The sequence below is a fragment of the Rattus norvegicus genome, chromosome 1, assembly GCF_021556685.1.
Source record: "Rattus norvegicus strain SHRSP/BbbUtx chromosome 1, alternate assembly SHRSP_T2T, whole genome shotgun sequence".
NCBI lineage: Eukaryota > Metazoa > Chordata > Mammalia > Rodentia > Muridae > Rattus > Rattus norvegicus.
This window is the reverse complement of record NC_141534.1, coordinates 30,786,936-30,810,594: the sequence shown is the minus strand read 5'-3', so window position 1 is coordinate 30,810,594 and position 23,659 is coordinate 30,786,936. Positions and strand designations below refer to the sequence as shown.

At 50.0% G+C, this 23,659-nt stretch overlaps 1 protein-coding gene across 2 annotated transcripts in view; it reads left to right on the top strand.

Annotated features, from left to right (window-relative positions):
- Nucleotides 1-23,659, top strand: part of Slc12a7 (solute carrier family 12 member 7) — an 81,550-nt gene that overhangs the window by 5,750 nt on the left and 52,141 nt on the right. The window contains exon 1 of one of the 2 annotated variants that reach the window (NM_001013144.2): nt 22,415-22,586. The exons of the other annotated variant lie outside the window; for it this stretch is intronic. Coding sequence (NP_001013162.2) covers nt 22,463-22,586 — 124 coding nt within the window. The 5' untranslated portion in view covers nt 22,415-22,462. Of the gene's footprint in view, nt 1-22,414; nt 22,587-23,659 lie in introns of those variants that run through there. 2 annotated transcript variants of the gene reach the window in all.

The following is a 23,659-nucleotide window of genomic DNA, read 5'->3' as shown; positions in this document are numbered from 1 at the left end:
GGGCTTAAAGGTAGTCATTTGGGGCTTATCAAGATGGCTCAGTGGGAAAGGTTGCCACCAGACCTGGCAACATGAGTTCAATCCCTGGGACTCCATATGGTGAGAGGAGAGCTGGCTCCCACGCATTGTCCTCTGACCACGCAAGTGTCATGGTGCCTGCTCTCTCACATTTTCACACACATACCAGGGAAGAATGTGATACAAATTTCAGCTTAGTTATGTGATAACTGAATTAACGACGGTTGCATCCCCACAGGTGTCCAAGCTCAGTGAGGCAGGCGCAGGCGGATCTCCGCACACCACACACAGCGGTGTTGTTCACAGCAGCAAAGTAGAGCCTCCCAGTGTCTCTCAGAGGGAGAGTGGGGAACCACACTGAGGTAGTAATGGTGTGAAATGAGGTCATGGAGGATGTTATCTAGGGAGACCCTCTGCTCTAGGCCCCAGCTGTTGAAACCAGACCAACGTGGAAACCACTCATACCGAATTCCGTGTCATCACTTACATCACTTACAGGAAGCAGTAGGCAGCCAGCCTGACACTCAGGCTGGTGAGAAAGTCTCTGCGACTTTAACCCTTTAAAAAGAGGTAACCTGAGCTAACCAGTCAGGTGTTTCCTATGATTCTATCTCCTGCTCCCACTGTAAAAACCACCAGCCAAGATTGGTGGCTCAAAATAGCTAAGTCCATTAGAATTTTGCCTTTTGATAATGGAATGACATCCAGCCTTTAGAAAAGGACACAGGTGGACTGGAAGGCAGTCAGAAAAGGACATGTCTGTATAGTTCTGCTTTATGAAGCTGCTGGACTGTCACTTTATCAGAGACAGAAGGTGGTTGAGGTGGGGGGGGGCTGTTACTTAGTGCCGCACAGAGTCTCAGTTTTGAGGTCTGCATTTTACCAGGTGGGCGGATGCAGGGGCACAGCAGGGCCCCATGTGCGGACTTCACTTAGAATGCTGGGTATAGTAAAGTTCATAAAATCGATATTTACTGTAAATAAACTTATTCACTTTTATTTAGGAGTGTGTGTGTGTGTGTGTGTGTGTGTGTATGAACACACGTCCCACCCTTGCATATTTAAGCACACACATAACACATATAGACTCAGACACAAAGAAGATGAAAACAGGAAGTAGAGGTCTGAGAAAACCACATCTTCCCCGTCCTGCCCTCCTGTAGGTGACAGCACCTGATGCTGGCTCCTTTCAAGGAAGTAGGAGGGGCGTGAACCTGATTAAATCAATTTACACCAGGGCAGCTGTTCTCAGAGGAGCCCTTTATCATCTAAATTACTCTCAGCAAGGTGTTCTTTGAACAGATATTTTTGTCTAAAGATCTTCCTGTACAAAATTACATCCTATTACCTGTAACTGTGGTTCTGTAGGGGCCAAGGGTGGGATAGGGATGTGAATATGTCATGTGTGTGTGTGCACACATATGCACACACACATCTCCACACCCTGTGTTCAAAGGCAGGCAGGCGGGCTATCGGGCTATCTTTGGTGTATTGGAAGTCCTATCTGTGTATCAGAAGTTATTTTCTGCTCAAAAATTTTTGTTTTGTGCTTTCTAATTTTTTTTAAAAGATATATTTATTTATTTCACGTATATGAGTACACTGTAAATTCAGACACCCAGAAGAGGGCATTGGATCCCATTTCAGATGGTTGTGAGCCACCATGTGGTTGCTGGGGATTGAACTCAGGACCTCTGGAAGAGCAGTCAGTGCTCTTAACCGCTGAGCCATCTCCAGCCCATGCTTTCTAATTTTAAAGCAAATCATTATTGTTGTGTTTATAAAAAGATAAAGAGAGTGGGGTTATGTTCTATGGAGGTGTGGGAGAAGGGGGTGCCTCTGTGTGCCCATGCTGAAACATCCCTTCCCCTTGAGAGACCAGCCACATGGCGTATAGTATAGAGTTTATTCAGGGCATGGGGAGGGCAGTTAAGAGAGTAGTAGGGCAGAGAAAAGGCGAGGGTGGGGGGGTGGGAGAGAGAGATAGAAGAGTAGAGGCCAGCCATGAGCATGGGGAGAGAAGGGACAAAGGGGGAATAGGGGGAGAGCAAGAGAGAGAGAGAGAGAGAGAGAGAGAGAGAGGGGGGGGGGGGGAGGGGGCAAGCAGCTCCTTTTATAGTGTCAGGCATAACATATAGTTCCATGCCTGTAATCTGAGCACTCAGGAGACTGAGACAGAAGGATTTTTGAGAGTTTGAAGTCAGCCTGGGCTGCATAGTGAGTTTCAGGGTGACACACTGTTATAGGCCATAGAATAAGACGTGTCTATTATCAACAATAAAGACAAAACAACAATAACAAAAACTAATCGTAAACCCAAGCAAACAGAATTTAAGGAAGCAAGTGACTGGGATGGTGGTACACACCTATAATCTCATTCCCAGGGAGGTAGAGGCAGAAGGCTAGTAAGCTCCAGTCTGGTTTACAGAGTGAAACTGTCTCAAACAAATCATGAAGGGAAATATGACTGCTAATACTGGCAGTGTAACCACTCTTCCTGTGACCCATAGAAAGGCCTAGCCTCAGTTTTCCTCTCAGAATTCTCAGGTACTAAAAAAAAGGAGGTGAAACCAACTTTCCTGATGTGCTGGGGCCAACTCCGTGTCCCCAGCGGCTGTCGAGTGGCTTATGGCCTTGTGTTCAGCACAGAGGCCACAGTGTGGGATGCATGGGATGAAGTCTGGTACTGTAAAGTGGTGAGTCTTCTGCCTTGGGCTCTGGCCTCATCCTTGGAGGAGACGAGAGTTGAGAGTAAGCTCGTCTCCACAGGTATTTCTAACCTATGTGCTCTGTATTGTGCAGTCGGGGTGGGGATTGAACAAGTTGGTCTGCCATTGTGATGTGAAGAAATTGGCACAAAGTGGGCTGTGAACATTTTGGGTGCTGGCTGTTTTCTCCTTGGTTGCTTTGCATACATCACTCTCTCCTCTGAGATTCTTGGGAGCCCCAACTGGAGGCCTGTGAATCTGCAAGCAACAACCAAATGGCGAGTGTACACTCAGTAAGCCACACAGTGCCATTATGTGTCCACTTCTTCAGACAGACAGATAGACAGACCCCAAATGCAAAGCAATTGCCCATGGGGGCAGCATTAGCATCTCATTTTCATTCCGGCGTGTCAGCTCCTGTCTGTGAGGAACAGGCAAAGCCTGTGCTGATGAAGAATGGTGGATGAGGAAGTCTTGTATGCTCACAATTTTGTCTATGGGATGTCTGCAGAGGGGCTCTCTTCACTGAAATCACTTCCGTGTCAGGGGCCCCCCACTGGTGGCCCCCTGTAGACTCAGGTACATGACACTCCCTAGTGGATGCCGGCGTTTTGAGATGCCTATCTAGAAATTCTACATTTGAGTTCTTTCCTGGCTCTGGGCTTCAGCTTGAGACCATGTTAGGTGAGCCTACACAAGCCAGGGTATAGCACCTCCTTGTCTGGCGGAGAGGTGGGGTGAGCAAAGGAGCAACTGAGTTGGGATTTTGCTAGTGATAAGGCCTTGCTGTGCAGGGTTTGCTGGATAGACTGAAGGAAATCTGTGCTATGCTGAGACTAATTAATGACAGGTACCCAAAGTTGAATGCAGGGTTGTCTGGGGCTGCCACACCACCTGGAGCTCAGGAGCCAACAAAGAGCCCTGGGTGTGGAAAGAATACTGCAAGAATAGAGGAAACCTCAGAAAAATCAATATAAATGTTACATCCTGCTATACACTGATGTGTAGATTAAAGCCCTTGCCTCCAAGTGGATGTCCAGAATTGAGCCTCTAAGGAGAAAATCGGAGCTAAAAGGAGGTTCTAAGGAGGCCCTGCAGTGATAGAACTGCGACCTAACCAGAAGAGGGGGACTGGAGGCTCTCACAGGGAGTAAGTGACCACACAGACCTTCTCAGCTTCTCCGGGAAATGCCCTGAAAGTCACCTGCGCCCCCATTTAGCTCCTCGCTATCAGTCTTCCCATTGTGGTCCACTAGGAGATCACTGTAAGCCTGCATGGTCAGCGCCCTGACTGTGCCTCCCAGGCCTGATGTTTGTCAGTTACTCACCAGGGAGTCCCCTGAAGCCACCTCTACCAGGCTCTTCGGCACCCCCTCTGCTGGCCACCTGTGCTCTCCCTGGGGCCCTAAGCACCTCTGATGCCTCCATCCCGTTGCTTGGCAACTACAGCTCTCTTGTCCCTCTGGACAAGACAGCTCAGGGCTGGGACAGCCCGTGTTCCTGGGCAAACCAATGCCCCTGGTAGCGCTGGGCTTTCATCTCTCTGTTTACAGAGCAATGCTCCCCAAAGGGGCTCAGGGGAAGCAGAGTAAAGAGAGCAGAAAGTGTCAGCAGCTTGAAGTTAAAACACTGCCCGCCACCTCCTGCAGTTCACCCGTGTCCGTCAGGCCTGGGGTAAGTGGGGACCAGGACACACATGCTCCTGGTGTGCAGAAACTTACAACCCACCAAGAACCTTGGAGACTTGATGTCCTCCTTTACCTGGGATAAGTTAGCTAAGGGCTGGACCTGCACTGATGTGGGCTTGGGTCTCCTCCAGCTTCAGGCACAAGAGAGACCTATGTCTTCCCCGGAACTGGCCCCTGTCAACACTGGCTTACAGGCAGGCATGCCCAGGACACGTTCTTTGTGCCTATCCAATCCAGCACAACTCTGCAGCTCCCAGTACTTGTGAATGCAGCCTGGGCTGTGGGGTGCTGGTCCCCAGCCACCAGCCACTAAACATAGTATTCCACAAGTGGCTCCAGAGAATAGGATAGCTCCTGTGGGAGACTCTAACAGATGCAGAGGTAATGTGGCTCCTTGGTCAACATGTGCTGGAGTATTCTGGGCAACAGCAGAGCTTAGCTGGTATAGCCTCGGCTCCATGCCTCCTGCGTGCTGTGGTTTGAGGATGCGCTGGATGCGGGCTGCAGGCAGGACATAGGCTGAATGTTGTGGCATATTCTGTGACTGCAAAGTTATTCTTGGACCAGTAGGCGCCCCAACAGGCCTCACTCACAATGACTCATTTTCTGAGACATCTAGAAGGAGATAGGGAGTAGAAGTGTATAGCTGGCCCCCCACTGGGTCAAGAAAGATTCCTTCCACCACTCATCGGGCATACAACAGAGTTGATTTCTGACAAGTAACACGGTCATTCTGACCCTTTTCCTTAGGCATCCATGTTTCTGGGACCATTGGTCAGCCAGCTGTTGAAGGGACTCTGTGTGGCAGTGTTAATGTAGTGGTTCCGTTCTCAGCGGAAACAAGTCTTTCTATATAGACTTACCGAGTCCCAGGTGGTAAAGGCCATCTCTTCATAGTCCTGGTCTCTGCCAGCTATGCCTTTGTGAAGACATACTGTGCCACATTGACTGGGAGTGTTCCCTGTCCCTTGGGAGCTGCCTTTCCATTCAGGTGTGGTGTGGCCTCTGTGTCACTGGCCAGCATTCCTCTTAGGGAAGCCCTTCTAAGCACCAGAAAAAGCAAGGGAGGGACTCCATCTCCAGAGATGGGGGTAGCCTGGGTTATAGGACCAGAGAGGCTCCCACAGGGGGCATGCAGCTGCTCAAGGTCTCCTCATGGTTGGTGACCCTGAGCCAGTTTGCAGCTCTCATGGTCAGAACTTTGAGAGGGTCACCTGTAAGTGAAGCCATCTGGTTGCACTTATAGCAGCCCTGATGTCATCAGAGTAAAGGTCCAGGCTGCCAGCTGCTCAAATGCCAAGTCCTGGGAGCTGTGTATTGGTAAGGAGTCAGATCTTAGGAAGGGTGGCAGTCCTGAGAGGGTAGTAGCTTCCTCAAAGCTCAGTCTTGGGCAACTCAGAGCCACAAAAGGCTTTCAGGGAGGGAAAGGAGTTTCAGGGAGACAATGTGTAGGGAGGTTACTGCCTCCCAACAGTCGTCAAGGTGTGTCTGGTTCTTCTGCTCAGGAATGCACACTGAACTTGGACCTCCTGGGGGCAGATCCTGACTCTCTCTCTCTTTAGACCAAATCCCTTCAAGGACTGAATATAAAATGGGAGGGGGCGGCTTACTGAGGTCACTAGAGGTCCTGGGATCTGAATCTAAAGAAAGCCAATGTGCTGCGAAAGATCCGGGATATAAAAGGCTAGGGGAGGCAAGACAGACTTGTAGGAAGTTGCCAGGGACAACCCCAAGAGAGAGTTATTTGTCTGGCAGCAGATTGGCCCATGTTGTAGGGAGGTACCTGTCTGGGACATGTTTCTGGGGTGCTCCTGCTCTGGGGGTACTTGTATACTTGTTGCCCCTGCCTCTTAGGGCATGTTAGCACCCCATCAATTCTTCTGTCACTCTGTGCTCCTGCATATGTGGTTGCTCTGCACATCCAGCTCAGGCTGAACAATACATCTTGTTTCCATGGAGACTGCGCATCTAAGCCCTGGCCCTCTGAGGTGGTGCCCTCATTCTCAGGGACTCACGGGGGCTCTATATGAGACATTCCCAGGAGGGATAAGCATGGTGTCCTAGCATAGGTGGACAGCAGCGTGGGGTGGAGAGGAGAATTCATGGAGCCCCACCAAGTGAGGACCTAAGCCAGAAATTAAGTGACCAGGGCAGGGTAGCCAAGCAGGTACTCAGTGGGCAGGCCATCTGCTTAGAGGGGAATAGATGTGGGCACCCAGGTGGCTCATTATTCTCATTGGTCCACCAAGGCCTCTCTTTTCTGCTGCATGGTACACCTTCTCTGTAACCTTACCTCAAGGATATCATTGACACCTGCAAATCCCGATTCCCTGAGGTGACAGAAGCCCTCAGTGTACCTGTGGTAAATGGTTTGCTTCAGCTGCTTCAGAAGCACTCTGATTTAGCACCCTGATTCAACAGGAGCACAGAGCTGCAAAGGACTTGGGGAGTCAGGCCAGTAAACTAGAGGGGAGATGTGAATGTGGTATAGACAGCAGTCCTAGCCTTGTCTTTGCCTGAGGGAATTTTTTATTTTTTTAAAGATTTACCAGAAGAGGGCATCAGATACCATTTCAGAGCCACCGTGTAGTTGCTGGGAATTGAACTCAGGATCTCTGGAACAATGGTCAGTGCTCTTAACCACTGAGCCATCTTTCCAACTCTTAGCTTTGTCTTAGCAGAGAGGTGTTTGTGTCAGCCCCTCCATTCATATACTGTTCCTAACCCTACAGCTTTAGTCTTAAGAGGAGGGACCTGGGGGAGGATAAGGTGTCTTAGGGTTTTATTGCTGTGAAGAGATACCATGACCAAGGCAACTTTTATAAAGGAGAATATTTAATTGGGGCTGGCTTACAGTTTTAGAGGTTCAGTGCATTACCATTAGCAGAAAGCATGGCAGCATCCAGGCAGACATGGCGCTGGAGTAGCTGAGAGTCCTGCACCTTAATCAGAAGGAAGCCAGGAGAAGATTGCCTCTTCTTCAGACAGCCAGGAGGAGGGTCCCTTCTGCACTGGGACCCTCAAAGCCCACCCACACAGTGGCACATATTTTTTAACAAGTCTGCACCTACTCCGACATTGACACACCTTGTAATAATGCCACTCCCTGGGCCAAGCATATTCAAACCACCACAGGCAGCCAGCCAGGAGAATCAAGCTGTCGGGTCTTCCCCAGGGTGAGTGACAAGGTTTAACAGTGACCTCTGTGAGGCAGGAGGCTGGCCATCAGCAGACATTTCAGATCCTAACCTTCCGGGACTGTAAGAAAAGTGTGCTGTTCATGAGTTATACAGTCTAGGGTGCCTTGCAGCTTAAAGGGGCTAAGACACGAGGCCATGTGCTGTCTTGGAGGTTTACTTGAAGACTATGATGGCTATTTTGGGTTGTCAGTTTGACTACATCTGGGATTAACTGAAACCCAAGCAGCTGAGTAAAGCTGTGAGGGACTTTTCTTAATTAAATTATTCAAAGCGGGAAGGCCCACCTTACATCCAAGCATTTTGAGGTGGGAAGATCAGCCTTAAATCCGGGCCACACCTTTTAGTGGCAGCCTGGATAAAGGACATGGAAGAAGGACCTGCTCCCTCGTTGCCTGTTGGCCTTAATCTTCAAAGTTCATTCCTTCACTGGAATTAGAGCCTACTCTTTGGGATTCCAGCATATATTGAAGACCATCCAGCCTTGTGGACTGACTATTGAACTCTAGGCCGTTAGTAGGCAGCCATTGTTGAACTTACTGGACCACAGCCTGCTATACTTTATGCAGAGTAGCTACTCTGGTATAGATTTACCATATATATATATATATATATATATATAAAATATATGATGCATCTACTTACACACACACACAGACACACACACACACACACACACACGCACACACACGTACAGCTTTGACTAGCACAAAGACAGGATGTTTGAGTTTAGTTCAGTGCAGCCTCACTCTGTGCAGGCTGATGGTACAGTTGGATGTTCTCCTTTCTTGTCTGGGCACGGTCCGTTTGGTGGAGGAGCTGGTGCTGAGGAAGTCCCTGCGGAGCAGTTCCTGGTTGGGATGTAGTTCACTTGGCTGGACAGGGATTCCTTGGCTAGCAGGTTTCCTTCATGTGTCCTGCGTGTGATGATTTCTAGGAAGGATCAGTGTGGCCCTGCAGCCTCTGGTCCTTGGGAGACAGAGCCACTTTCTAGTGAGGACTCCTCCCTTAGCCTCTGGGACAGGAGAGACTGCTGAGGAAGAAGGTCACCGGGTGGAGGTCACAGGTGTCTGAGGAGCACAGACCTTGGGCAAGGACAGTGGTGGGATATGGATGTGTGCCTGAAGCTCAGAGTTACCCCCAAGTCCCATGGTGGGGGCCCCCTCCTGCCATTTGATGCCTTAAAAGATCCTAAAAAGAAATCCCTTCCTGAGGATCTGGCTGTCCTGGGTTTCCCTGGGGCTCTTGCATGATCTCCTTGTACCTGGGAAAGCCAGAGCCCCTCCTCCACCTTCCATCAGCCCTCACCACGAAGTGGAGGAAGCAGAACAGCAGTTCCTTCCTCTCCATCATGGCTCTGCCCAGCAGGCGTCCTTACAGCTCAAAAGCTGCTGCCTAGGTGCTGAGGCAGGAAGTTGGATGGGGATCTTCCAGGTAGGGTTCCATGAGTCACAGGCACAAACCAATGCCCTGGAGATACTGAGGGTTCTGGGCTGCCACCTCAGAGGAATGGCTCTAAAGTTACTCATAAGTGAACTCTCAGGTCAACCAAACAAAAGCAGTTTTAGGATTTGTTTGTTTGTGGCAAGGTTTCATGTAGCCTGGGCTGGCTTTTAACTCCTCCGTAGGTGAGCTGACCTTGAACTTCTGATCCTCTCATCCATCTCCCAAGTGCACTGCCACACCCAGTGCCTGTGTGAATTCTGACCCACATCTGGAAATAAAGCCAGGTCTGTAACATCCAGGCTTGGGTGGCAGCTTACACTCTCCTGCTTAAGGGGGAATTGAGAATGGGCCTCAGCTGTTGCTAATGTGCTTTTGTGCTTGACCCCAAACTCACAGCTTTACTGCCAGGCAATGGTTGGTGGCTTCAGGTCAGGGGACAATGGCAGAGCTGAGCTGCCTTTGACAACAACAGGAGTGGTTAATCACTAGTTTTCTAGCAGTGGGTAATGCAGAGCCTGGAGAGCTAGGCTTCTGAATGTAATCTCAGCCAGAGTCTTTTATTTCCTTCCTGTTTAATCATGTCCAGAAATTATATCCAGCAGAGTGGAGCTGCGGCCTCCTTCCTGAAACAGTGGGTGGTTCCTGAGAGTTCTTGGGTTTATTTGTGCGACTGAAGCCCGGCTTAGAGCTGCCAGTCATTCTGGGCCGAGGTTGGTTGATGCCAGCCAGGCACCTGGCCCTTGCTCTCCCATCTCTTAGGGATCTCATGAGGAGGATGGAATGGACAAGAAAGGGGACCTATCAGGAAAGCACTGAAAGTGTCTCTGGTCAGCCTAAGGCTGGAGTCTTGGGGCATATTCCTGCAGTCCCATGTGGCATGATCCTTTGTTGGAAGTCCATAAGACTCTGTCTGAGAAGGAGGGGGGGAGTCACTAATGCATCCTAGGCTTCCCTCAGAAGACAGGCAGCACTTCTGCCGCCCAGGCTGGCCCACGAAGATGGATAAAGAAGCCAGCATCAAAAGCATTTGCCACTACGGGAGACACATTGGGGGAAGACATACCGTGCTCCAGGAGCAGCAAGCCCTGGGTGCCAGTTGTTCTCAGGACCTGCAAGGGCGCAGTCTTCACAGACAAGTACCATGTGTGGTCATCAGATTTGTAATCTCCAGATCCTACCGAAGCTGGGCAGGAGCGGCAGGGGTGTGCAGGCTGTGAGGAGAGTGAAAACAGAATTGGAGCAGGTAACGGAATTAGCCATGCCATAGGTAAAGGGAAGGTGTAGCAAGCAGATCAAGCCACAAAGCACTGCAAGGATGGGAAAGCAGCCAGGGCAACTCTGCGGCTCCCTTGAGTGTCTGTGCAAGCACGTTTGCAGTTGTGCCCAGTCTAGAAGGAGCCCAAGGGGAGGAAGCAAGGCAGTGCTCCTCATGTATCTGAGTCTGGTACTGTGGGGAAGAACCTAGGTTGCCTCCGGTGGATTTTAGTCAGGGTGTCTGTGCCCCCCTCCCAGGAACTTTTTAAGAGGCATCCTTATATGACATCTAAATAAGGATTAAGGCTAAGGGTACAGTTCTGTAGGAGTTCTAGAAGGTGGTTTCAGCAGGACTCCTCGGGGCTACAGCTCAGCCTGTTTCTCCCAATGATTCTAGTTATGGAAGATGTTTATCTCAAGCTATCCCTGATAGAGCTTGAGGAGTACACTCCACTCACACGCGATGGCACATTTATACACAGCGTGCATACTTCACAGACACTAGCCAGTGGTCACACGGATGTGCCACAGCTCACTGGGGTTCTCAGCCCGTCAGATTCTTGATGGCCAATGCAGTTGTTAATTTTTTAAAATTAGTTTTAAGAACTAATGTTCTTAAAGAACTAACTGGATGCACTGAGTGAAGGGCCTCTCGCCAGCCTGAGCTTGGCAAACACAGCCCTGGCGGCCTTGCCCTTCTCCCTGATTACCTCCGCCTTGCTAAAAACCATTAGATTACATTCCTAAAGCTAGCCAGCAAGATCTAGTCCTTTACTTGACCACTTCCTCCTCCTGAGGCTGACTACCAAGGTCCAGGAATCAAAGTGTTAAAGTCCAGCAATCAAAAGCCCCCTTTGGGGCTGGAGAGATGGCTCAGAGGTTAAGAGCACCGACTGCTCTTCCAGAGGTCCTGAGTTCAATTCCAGTACCCACATGGTGACTCACAACCATCTGTAATGAGATCTGATGCCCTCTTCTGGTGTGTCTGAAGACAGCTACAGTGTACTCACGTACATGAAATAAATAAATCTTAAAAAAAAACAACCCTTTGGCTCATCTAATTAGCATGCCCAATTAAAATCAAACACCCCATCGTAACAGGGAGCCTCATATTTTACATTTATAAACTGCCACTTGCCAATGGACCACCTCTGTCACTTCTCTACCAAAGGCTGTCCTTTGTCTCCCTCCAGGACAAATACCCCCTTCCCCTCTCCCTTATTCCCTTCCCTTTCATCCACTATCTCCTGTGTTTGTCTCTTATTCCCTGCCCTCTCTCCCTCTGGAGCAATTAAATCTCCTTTGTGCTGAGAAAGTGGTCTTGGGGGCTCCTGAGTTTACACTATCCCTTCAGTGAGTGTTGTAGTGTTGTTATTGGAGTAGTGAGAGTCTGATCCTGGACCCTGGACCCTGTTATAACATTCCAGGCTCAGTCTCCTGTCCTCAACAGGTCAATTAAACAAACAGGGAATAGTGAGAAGCAGAGAAAGATTTATCCAGTATGGCCACAGTTGGAAGAGGAACAAAGAGAGGCAGTGGTTCTCCTGACCCAGTCTCTGAGGAACTGAGAGGTTTAGGTTTAGAAGCCAGGATATCTGCGTGACTAAGAGTCCTGGTCCCAGGGTCGTTCAACCTATCTCATTGTCTGAGCTCCATTCTGCCCTGTAAGGTGGTCTGCCGGGTTGTCACAAGTGTCAGAATCTCTTTCCTGGAAATAAGCTTTTCTTCTGGGTAGCACTAGACTTTATTTAGTCTTTTCATCCTCCCAACATGAGATTCCTGAGAAGAATTCCAACTTCTTGGGGGTCCGTAGTTTCAGTAGTTTGATAGCCACAGGGAGGGGCACAGTGTCTCAAATATCTCTACTTCTGCCAGGGTGGTAAATGTTGTTGCTGGATTCGTCTCCACTCAAAAGTCAATATTCGAGAAATGTGAGCTGGAAGGGAAATCAGATGAGGGCCTCTCAGTCTCAATTCTCCGCCTGAGGGTACTTGGGGATTTTATCGAGTGGGAAGGAGAGACACAGGACAGTGGTCTGGAAGGCGGTGTGCTGAATAAAGTCTTTGTCATCTGTGGTAGGTTCTTCTGTGTCTCCCTTCAGAGTCTTCGGATCTTTTTCCATGAGGGCACCAGGTGTGGAATTAGTGCCCACCACTAATACAGCATCACCTCACCTCAATTAAACATTTGCAAAGATGCAGGTTCCCATCACGGTCTGTTCCTCTGGGGCCAGCTCACACGTTGCCTCTGGTTTCCATGCTGGAACCCACTGTGGCTGTGTAACCCAGTGAAGCGAGCGCTGCTGTGGGAAGTGGCCAGGCACTGGGGACAGGGTTTCTGCATGGCTCTCTGTAAAGCCCCCTGGATTATCTTTATAATCATTGCTAGACCCACAAGGAGGGAACTCCCCCACCTCCACCCTGGGGAAAAAGACGGTGTTCGATTTCAGTTGGGACTCCCTCAAGACCTTGGGTCCTTGGGATGGGTTGCTTAAATCCTCAAGGCTTTAACAATTTCCTTGTGGTCTTTCTGTGGCTGACTTTCCGCTCCTTCCTTTGAGAACAGAGGTCACATTCTCTCTTGTTCCCATGCTAGTGGAGGTGAGAAGCCTCCGTGGAAGGGGGTAGCACGGTGGAGAGGCACACTCATGGCAGCTTGTGCAGTCTTGTCTTAATCTCTGATTTCTTTTCTTCCTGCCCAGTGTTTTTTTTATCAAGTGCCAAGCCCAGTGTTTCCAAATCTCTAGCTTCCTCAGCAAATTATCCACCATTTATTCTCTTGGGTCTATAGCCCCTACAGTGAATGCCAGGGGTGTTTTCTTTTGCCTCCTTTGGGATTGAACAAGCAGTAGTTGTTTGTTTGTTGTAATACTAGGGATTGGATCTAGGCACGTGCTAGGAAATTGTTCTACAATCAAACCATACTCCTGTCACAGCAGAGCAATTTTTAAAAGTAGGAATCACATTTTTAGTATGTAGCCCTAGCTTTTGTTGAAGCAACTGCTCAGAGATCTTGTAATTAAGGCCATTTGCACCTGAGACCTCTGTGCTCCTACCTTGAAGGCATCTCTGTTTTTTGGACTCTGCTCCACGCACCTGCCACGTGGTGGCTTAGATTAACCGTAGTGGCTGGCCCCCATCTCATGGTCTGCATTCCTGAACTTTCTCAGGGCCAGGCTTGGGGTTTTACAGGTCTGGAGATGTCTTGATTCTGCCTTCATCTTCAAGGAGACATTTGCCCAGTGGTCATGGAAGTAGTAGGCACCCCAGTCTCCTGGGCTAACCCATCCTTTGACCACCAAAAATAAGAATCCTGCTGTGGTCAGAGATAGGGTTAAAATTATTTTTGCTTTTGTGCTTTTTAAAATTAGTTCATTTACCTGATAACCAGAACACAAAGTTAGAGAGGGAGAGAGAAAGAGACAGAGACTGAAAGAGAGAGAGATTGCTTTTTAAGTCAGGGTGAGCATATCTATCTCTTCAAACATACACCACCCCTACAGTAAAACATTCATAATCTTAACACCTTAGAGTACAGTAGAACCACATGTACCCGTTAGTTGAACTAACCACTACTTGGTGATTCCTCTCCCTCTCCACTCCAGTTCCCTTCCCTCCCCTCCAAGTATTGAACTCAGAGCCTCATACATCTATATATGCAAGTGCTCTGCATACCTCAGCCCTGACCCTTCGCGCGCATGCACGCGAGTATGTGTGTCTGTGTCTGTCTGTCTGGACTCTGCCATATCCTGGTATTGCACATCTTTGGACTGTGCTCTTTGTCTTGTAGAAAGGATCAGGCTTGCCTTGGGGGAGGCTGACATGGTATAGGGAGTTTAGAGTTGTGAGGGCCATGTGATGTGGCTGTGCTTCAATAGCAATCAAAGCTCATTCTCGAAATGTATTTTTAACTCATGCCCCAAGGAAATAGAAATTAATGACTTGCATTATTTACACAAAGAAGTTCATTCTTGATGGCACAGTTTTTAACATTATGTTTGCTGACTCTGTCATGGGACATAAGTCAAATATTTAAGGTTTGAACAAGGTGATTAAGCCAAGAGAGTTATCTAAGTCAGCGACTGCTGGGCAAACGTATTTCTCCTTCTCTCTTCTTTTAATGAAATAGAAGGAGAGGACTGGGGGCGGGAGGTAGATTTTAAAGGTCTTTAAAGCAAAACTCAAACTTTATAATATGAGAAGATGAAAATCGAGTTGGTTTGGTAAGGATTTACTGCCCTTAGCAATGTGTATGCAGGACTCCCAGTGCACACAGAAATGCTCAGAGGTTAAGTCCTCCTCAGCCTATTGGGGAGGGTCCACCCACAGTGCCTCATTCTCCAGCTGCCCTGTAGCCCTGCTGAGCAACTGCCCCTTAGGGTGTAAAACCTGACTGGAAGGTTTTACTCCTTTATCTGGAAGTCCTTCTGGGAACTCTCTGGGTTTTGAGGAGCTGGTATTATTTTCCAGCAGGGCTGCACTGCAGATGTCCAGCCCCAGGGTTCAGAAGCCTTGAGTTGGTATCCATGGCCCCTCCAGTGGTCAGAGGGTCCTGCAGTCGTTTCTGCTCTGTTTGCTGAGGTGCCTTTTGGTGGGTGCAGACACAACATCCCCCAGGGGCTGTAAGACTGCCATCTCCACCTGCCTGCAACCAAAGAATGACCTTTGGCACAGGCCTGAGTCACCTTGCCGATGCTAGTTTAATAACAGGACAGAGATCATGGTGGGAGGTAGCCTGCTTATCTCTGGGCAGTGGAATCTGGTTACTAAAGGATGGTGCAGTATTCTGTCTGGCCAGTGCTGCACATGTTTCAGACTATGCTTGGTTTAGGCAGGGCAGGAAGTCATCCCTTAGTCCCAGCAGATAGACCCCACCGTGCTGTGTCTCGAGTTCCCCAGATAGATTGCATGTGGATGTATGCTTCTCTACAAAAGCAGTGGCCCCTAACCACTTTTTATTCTGCTTCAATATATACCCCGGGAAATGTGCTGTTCATTCCATATAGGGGGAACTTAACAAGAGAAATTATTCACAATAGCTAAGAGGTGGAAAGGACTGGAGTACCCATAAGGTAAGCGAGAGACATGATTGATCACATGGTAGAATGTTACTAGCTCAGAAAAGGAAGGACACTCTGACACAAGCCGCACCATGGATGAGCCTCCAGGACATTGTGCTCAGTGAATTGAGCCATTACGAAAGGACAGATGTGTGACTCCCAGTCTCATGATGTCTCTAGAGTCACTGTGCTTATTGACCAGGAAGAATGGCGGGGTCAGGGGCTGGGGAACTGGTGTTTCTTGGGGACAGAGCTGCAGTTTGAGAAGAGAAGGTGCTAGTATCGATGATGCTATATATAGATATAGATATAGATATAGATATAGATATAGATATAGATATAGATATAGATATAGATATAGATGATGCTGGTATTGATGATGCCTTGGGAAGCATTTCAGGCCAAAGAATGATGTTAATATTCTAATAGTATTTTTTCTTTGCAATTAAACAGAATAAATTATTTTAAAAAGAAAAAGAAAGGTGGTGCATGCCTCTAATCCCAACACTTGGGAGTCAGAAGCAGGAGGTTGAAGTAAGTTCAGAGGTCTGCCTGGTCTACATACTGAGTGCCAGGCCAAATGATGGCTGTTCATGGAGCTCCTGTCTCAAAATAAGCAAACAAACACCCCCCACCCCCTGACCCCCGAAACCCAACCCTCCCAAACCATGAAAAAGCAGCAAATGACTAGATAAAGTTTTTTCTTTTTTATTCATTAGCCTCTGTGAGCAGCTTGGGGGCAGGGATATTTCATTGCATGTGCATGGAGGTCAGAGGGAACTTTGTGGGCTTTATTCTCTCCTACCTTTGTTTGGGTTGGAGGATCAAACTCGGGTTTGAGTGACAAGTGCCTTTACCAACTGGGTAATCCTGCCAACTCTAAGTAGATGTTTTTAACAATCACCCGTAAGGTGCCAGCAGCGTGTGGACGGCGACCTGTGGCCAGCTGTTGTTAGTGTGACGTGTGATAGCTCAATGGCCACAGTTACTCTGCAAGGAGGACTTTTCAACGTGGGTAGATGTCAGCCGTGACTCTGACACTGAGTGGGTTCGTAAGCCTTACCTCCAAAGTCTCCTTGACCTTGACTAGCCCACAAGGGGAGGGGCCTGGCTTGGTCAAAGGGTCAGCTTGTGCTGGTCCTCAGCCAAACCGGAAAGAGAATGGGTCAGTCGATGCAGCTTAAATGTGAGAAACACGGAGTCTAGAGCATTCGGAGATGGTCACTGTGTGGGAAGAGCTGGCTCCGTCTCTGTAGCCCGAGACAGAGCTCCTACTGTATGCACAGCCACAGCCGTGATGCTGTCTGGGAGCTGTGACTTAGGAGTGGATGCTGGGCTGAGGAGGTTGGTATGCGTCTCACCCTGCCATTCAGGAGCCCCATTTGTCTCCCGGACATTCCACCACCCACAAGTCCCTGGATGCGAGTGAGCATCCACTCTGAGGCCAGGATGTACACGCAGCTGCTGCTTCTCATCAGAGCCTTCTCCGTTCCTAAGGGCAGCCCAGGCATGGGGCCTGGGCAGGGCACCGATGGGCAGAGGCTTCCTGGCCCTTCCATCCATTCCAGGGTCCTAGAACTTGTTTCCTTGTCCTGACGCTGCCCTCCTTGTCCACCCTGGCCACCCTGGAACCCACAGAAGAGGCATTATGTTATTATTGTGCCTATCGATGTTTATCTTCTTCAGGGTTATTTGAGGCTATGTCAAAAAGAGCTTAGGGTGTGTATTAGTCAGGATTCTCTAAAGGAGCAGAACACATGTATGTATATATTGCACACACACACACACACTCACACTCACACCACATACACTCTCATGCACCACACACCCCAGGGTAATTAAAGAGCTTCAAGTGTTCCTGGGGTAATTAAATGTTAGGCTGCTGTCCGGCAGAGAAAGAAAGCACTGACTGGCCTTGAATTTGGGCCTCCTCCCTACCCAGTGTGGTGGTAAAGGTTGTGAGCTCTCCAGCCACGCTGGGGTTGATCAGGAAGCTAAAGCTGACTGGGGCTCTTCCTGACCTTGGTACAGGCTGGCCACTACCAGGCCAGACGAATGTCTGAGAATTCTGCTTCTAGAAATTCCTGCCTTGGAGCCAGGCACCTTTGTCATGGGTTGGGGACCAGGTGAGTTCTTTTGTGCTTTGTGATTTAACAAACATTTGCTGGCCTACCCTGTTCTGTTGACAAAAGGATGTGTCAGAGATAACCCTCCTTGCCAAGTGAGTGCAGAGCTTGCAGACCAGCAAGCAGTCACTTAGGCATGGTGGAGGGCCCTTGGTTCGGTAGTTCTGAATTCTCTGTTACAACAAAAAGCACAGCTTTGGGAGAATGGTTCTATACTTTTTAAAGGCTGAATCTCCTTCCATTTTCCTACTGAGGGCAGCTCAAGCAGAGGGAGACCCACTTCTGCAGTCTGAATTCTGTGCATACAACCCCTGCTCCCACCAGAAGATCAGGTCGAAACATGACCATCCCCTGCACAGGAGGTGTCTTCTGTATAGTCCTCGGGTCTGGGGTTTCCACTTCAACCACAGGTGGACAAAATTGCAAGCACCTGCTTTAGCACTCAGCAAGGTCACAAGGGCACCTGTGAAAGTGTGTGGTAATGGCTGGCTCCGATTTCCAAGACTGTGGATGCACTGGGGAACCGTTTAACATTTCCATGGTCTGAGCACTCAGTCTTCTGGTCTCTGTTGAGCTGGTGTTTCTGGATCATTGGCTTTTCTGGTCCCTGCTGTACAGTGGGCCAAGGTGGCTGCAGGTTACACGTGCCTCTGACAGCCTGGGAACTGGGTTTGCCATCACAGGGTGGAACTGTGGCTCAGAGTAGTCTCTTTCGTGTGCCTACAGGTACCTGCCCAAGCATGGTGTCCCGGCGGAGCAGCTGGTTAGTCCTGCCCTTTTTTCTATTGCTCTGTGTACTATGCACCTGTGTACAGTGGCTGTCATGCACACTAGGCTCCCTTTTCCACCCTCGCTGTGGGGGCACAGAAAAGTAGGGATTTTCATGGAGAATATTTTTCCAGTTTACCCCGGGAGGTAATTAGGTTTGGAGGTCACAAAGGGATGCTGAAGGCCAATCTGCACTTGGCAGCGGCTGCTGATGACAAACAGCATTACAAGCTAGATTTCTTTGTTAGCCTCTGGAGGCCACATGAGGGATCTCCTGCCCAGCTGGGCTCCCATAGCCTAGAACATCTGAGCAGTGAACTGGACTGGCCGGACCCTACAGCTGAGCAGAGACCCTGAGCTGTTAACAGTGATGAGCAGTGCAATATGAGATAGTGACCAGACAGTGGCCTTGAATGGCCTTTCGGGTGACACTCTGTGCATACTCTTGGTCCAAGTGGACTGGATTTTGGATGAAGAAGGAATGGCATTGTAGAGCTGTTTGACTGAAGGCAGATGGACCTCACCAGAGCCCAAGGTCCCCTTGGCTTACTCCTCACAGTGCTAGGTGGTCCCTTCCTGACCATTGCTAGAATAATTATGCAATGGGGAAGCCCTATATGAAGCAGGCTATGGCCTTGGTCTACCTTGAAGGCAGCCTCCCAAAGAAGGGTTCCGCCTGGGCTAACCTTCTGGTGCCAGGGTCTAGGATTGTAGATGACAAAGTTTAGAGGTTACAGGAAGTTCCTAAATGGGCAGGAGAGATGGCTCAGTGGTGAAGAGCACTAACTGCTCTTCCAGAAGTCCTGAGTTCAATTCTCAGCAACTACATGGTAACTCACAACCAACTGTAATGGGATCCCACTCCTTCTTCTGGTGTGTCTGAAGACAGCTCCAGTGTACTCATATAAATAAAATTATATGATTATGACTATGTGCACCAAAGCCCTGGACCTTTATAAGACAAGCGGTCACAGCTAGGAGGAGGTGCTGCTGGTGTCCCATGGTTTCTTGACGCTAACAGCTTGGGATGGATGATACCATATAGCAGTTGCTGGATGTGCTTCATTGTGGCCTAGCTGGTCCCTCTGAGCAAGGACAGACTCATCTCTGAGGTTAGGCTGGGGAAGAAGGTGACAGGAGAGCCAGACCTTTGCATCTTATTTCTTGAGTACTTTAAAAGCACTTCAGAGGTACTTGGGAAGGGGCCTGGTTGCAAATGTTTTACTGAACCCTGTAACTCAGGTAGAAATCTGGGTTCTCTTTTGCATTTGTAATCCCAGCAGTACTGGGAGACAGGTGACTTCCTGGAAGCTCAGAGGCCAGTTAGGCTAGGCTCCGTGTCAAGAGTGCCACACCAATGGTGGACCCTATCTTGAACAGAAGGAAGAAGGTGCCTAAGGGCCCACAGCGGGGGTCGTCACATGCACCATCCATGTACTTACCTATGGCACAAGCGTGAATATGCACACATACATGCTCACACATCACACATGGGGGGGGGACTGGGAGGAGCATGGTGGATCCTATGATGTGTATCTCATTGCAGCTTAAGAAATTTTACAATGTAGTGCTCACTGAATAACATGCTCTCAGAGTTTCCCAGTCTTCTTTAACCTCTGCATGCATGATTTCATGTCAAGAAAAATGTATTTTCATAGGTTGAGTATGCATCAGACTTTGGTGTCCTGTCTGGAGCAGTTATAAAGCACAGTTACATTACGTTTTTTTAAAAAAATATTTTATTTTTTTAAAGATATATTTATTTATTTATTTTATGTATATGGGTATATTATAGCTTCAGACACACCAGAAGAGGGCATCAGATCTCATTACAGATGGTTGTGAGCCACCATGTGGTTGCTGGGATTTGAACTCAGGACCTCTGGAAGAGCAGTCAGTGCTCTTAACCACTGAGCCATCTCTCCAGCCCCGACATTTCATTTTTTGTAACCCTTGAAGTGGGCAGAACATCCCTCGGGTGTCTAGGAAGGTGTGGTAGCTGGCACACTGATCCTGGTTCTGTGGGAGCCATTTGCTTTCTTTCCCGTTAAAGCACTTGGTGCTGCATTGGTCTTGAGGCTGTCCATACTTGGTTGATGGAAATCTTACATCTCTACTCTGTGGGGATTAAAGGAATGTCCCCTTATAGGGGACAATCCCTAGGCTACCGTGCCCTGTTCTATGGGCTCTTCCTTCTGTAGGGTCGCTAAGCTCAGTGGGCAGCCCCTACCCACGCAAGCTCCCAGCATATCTGAGAATATTGAGAATACCCTTCCTTAGTTTAACTACGTGCGGTGGTCAGTGTCGTCTGAGTTCCCAGCTTGTGGGTATCATGCCACAGTAACAGACCTCGCTGGTGCTCAGTCAGCCAGAAGAATGGCTGAGAGACAGACAAGTTTGAAAAAAAGAACTATAGCTGGGCATGTCTGTACATGTATGTAATCCCAGTACTTGGGAGGGAGAGGCAGGAGGACCGGGAATTCAGTCATCTTTGGCTATCAGTATCAAAGTTTGATGCCAACCTGGGCTATGAGACCCTGTCTTTAAAAACAACAGAAGGGAGGGCAGGGGAAGGGTCTAAGTATCAAATGGTTGCCTGTATGGATGGTGTTCTGAGGAGGAGGCCACCGGTCACTGTTTCCACCCAAGGTTCAGTTGATCAGGAGAAACAGGTGATAGCCCTTTCCTATTTGCTATGGATATGGAGGGAGGTGGGGTGACAGTATGGCCTGAATAAGCTTCACCCTACCCCCTACAGGAGCTGGAGTAACTGTATAAGGGGACATTCCTGAGCGCCCATGATTCCCTCATGCTCCTTTCTGCCAGTGGGCAGAAAGCAGGCCGTGCTGGGCATAGCTGGGCTTTCACAGAAAGGGCTTTTCTGATTGGTTTCAAGATGTTTTATTCTCATTGGTAGGATATGCAAATCCCTGTAACTCCAGTGTTCCAGTCCTGCCATTGGTCCGGCAGCTGCCTTCCAGACCTTGTCCCTGATTGAACTGGGCCAGGCCACCAGGCTGGCACTGTTCCACAGGTTGTGAGCAGCTCTAACACTATCACCTATGTTTCTCTTGAGACATCTAAAACAGTTTTAGGGGACTGGTTACACCTGGGGGCTATGGCTTTTTGTAGGATGTGAGTGTAATACCAGGGTCTCTGAAATGGTAGGGAACCTTCTGCTGAGCTACACCCCAAGCCTGCCCCTAACATTTCATCTCCATTCTCTTTCGATGAGTGTTTGTTTCAGGTTTTTCACCAGTCTTTCATCGAAAATGCACAAGGTCCTGAAATTCCTTAAGATCTGTGACTTCCTCCCTGTGGTATTCTGGAACTCTTTATTCGGATCTTCCTGTCACTACTACCCTCGGAATTTACCTGTCCTTGGAGCCAAACGTAAGGGAGGAAGTGCCATCCTCCAAGCTTGGGCTGCAAGGGTTCCCCAGGTTGGATCATGAAACATTCCTGCCAGCAGGTACAAAGAGGCTTGGGACTTGGCTGGCCAGGCCTGTCCCAGAGCCCAGCCACCTTCTTGGGTGGGATTACTTAACCGCAGGGTGCACAGCTTCCCCTGACTAGCCATGGATTATTCGCTGGGCTAGGTTAGCACCCTGACCTGGTCAGGGCCCCGGCCCAGATCACCAGCGTTGGTAGGGAGAGGAAGCTGCAGACAGGCTGAGAGAAAGGGTCATGATGTGGTGGGAGAAAAGCCCCACGGGAGTTTGGAGTGAGAATGGGAGAACTGAAACTGAGGAAGTGGTGAATGACACCAGCTCTTGGAGGGCGGGAGGACTCAGAGCCTGTGTTGTGAGTAGGGGTGAGGGGAGAACGCGGTCCTGCGGAGCAGAACTGTTGTCTCCTGTGCTGAGGGAGGTCTGCAACTGTGGGACGTTCATTAGGCGGTGGCCTCTAGGGGTTGGGTTTGTGGGTACGGAGTCCTTGAGGGTACAGGGCTCTGGCGGGGTAACCCAGGGACTATGGTTACAGGGGCGGAGTTGCAGGGGCGGAGCCTTTAGTGGGCGTGGCCACCCGGGAAGCCGCCCGACCCCGCCCCGGGCAAACTTTTCCTGAGCCGTGGGGGCGGGCAGGTGAGGTCACGTGGCGGGCGGGGCGGGCCGGGCGGACCCCGCCCCTACGCCGGAGTCCGGCGGCTGCTCCGGGGCAGCGTGTGGCTGCGAGGGACGCAGAGTCTAACGGAGCCATGCCCACGAACTTTACGGTGGTGCCGGTGGAGGCGCGCGCCGACGGCGCCGGGGACGAAGCTGCTGAGCGCACGGAAGAACCCGGGTCTCCCGAGAGCGCGGATCCTGCCTGCCCTACGCCGGGTGAGCTTGGCCGCACCTGCAACGGGACAAAGGCAGAGGCTGGGCCCTTCTGCTGCCGCTGGGCCGCTCTGGCTCGTTGGTTGGCGGCGGCCCGCGCGGCGCGTAGCGGGGCGATGGGACGGGGTCAGAAGGGCCAGCTGGTGCCTGCCTGGCTCGGAGGAGTGACCCGAGCCCGGGAGAGGATTCTTGGGCTGGTGGTTTGTTGGTCCTGTTCGTTCAGTCTCTTGAATTCAGTGCTCTGCTCCTCGTTCGGGCTGCATGGGGCGCCCACTGCACGTCTCCCTGTTGGCTGGACTCAGTCAGCCCTGGGGGCGCGGTTCCCACCCCTCTGCAAGGCCTGACTGGAGCACCGAGGCTTAAGCACCGGAAACTACTTGGTCTGGCAACTCTGACGGGACTAGGGAAGAGTTACAGAGCTACTCGAGGTACCTATGGAAACGGGAAGGCCCAGGTGTCTAGGTAGTACTTGGTAGAGCTGGAGGTACAGACCCCTGGATGGGTGATCTCATTGACGTACAGCTTCCTCTGTGCAAAATTTCCTTTGCTCCAGGATGGCCCAGTGCGGTCATCTAGTAAATCTGACTGGAATCCCAGTTCTGTCTCCACTGACCTTGGACCAGCCAAACCTCCCTTGGGATCTTAGAGGAAGGACAGAGGCCCACATAAGCCTGGGGAGGGGGCTGCGCACTCTGAGCGCGGGCTTCTCTTTGCTGCTCTTTGTTCCCTGAATCCGGAGCTCTCTGGCACTTTCACTTTCCACGGGGTGGGGATGGGCCTGGGAATCTCTCTCCATCCCACTTCCAAGCACCCCCTCTGCTGATGGCAAGTCACCTTGAACTGGCTGCTTCCTCCCTGTTCCAACTCTGCTCTAGACCTAGATCCTAAAAGGCCCTACTCCAGCTGTTGAGGTGAGAGGACCCAGCACAGACCCACAGCTGCAGCTGGCCTTGCACATACCCCACGTCTTATGTTGGAGGCTCAGGCTCAAGGCTCTGGGTCTGGAAGGAAAAGAGGGTCCAATCTTCAAGAGACGGATCTTTCATATGGCCTCAGAGGTTTTGCTGCCCAGAATG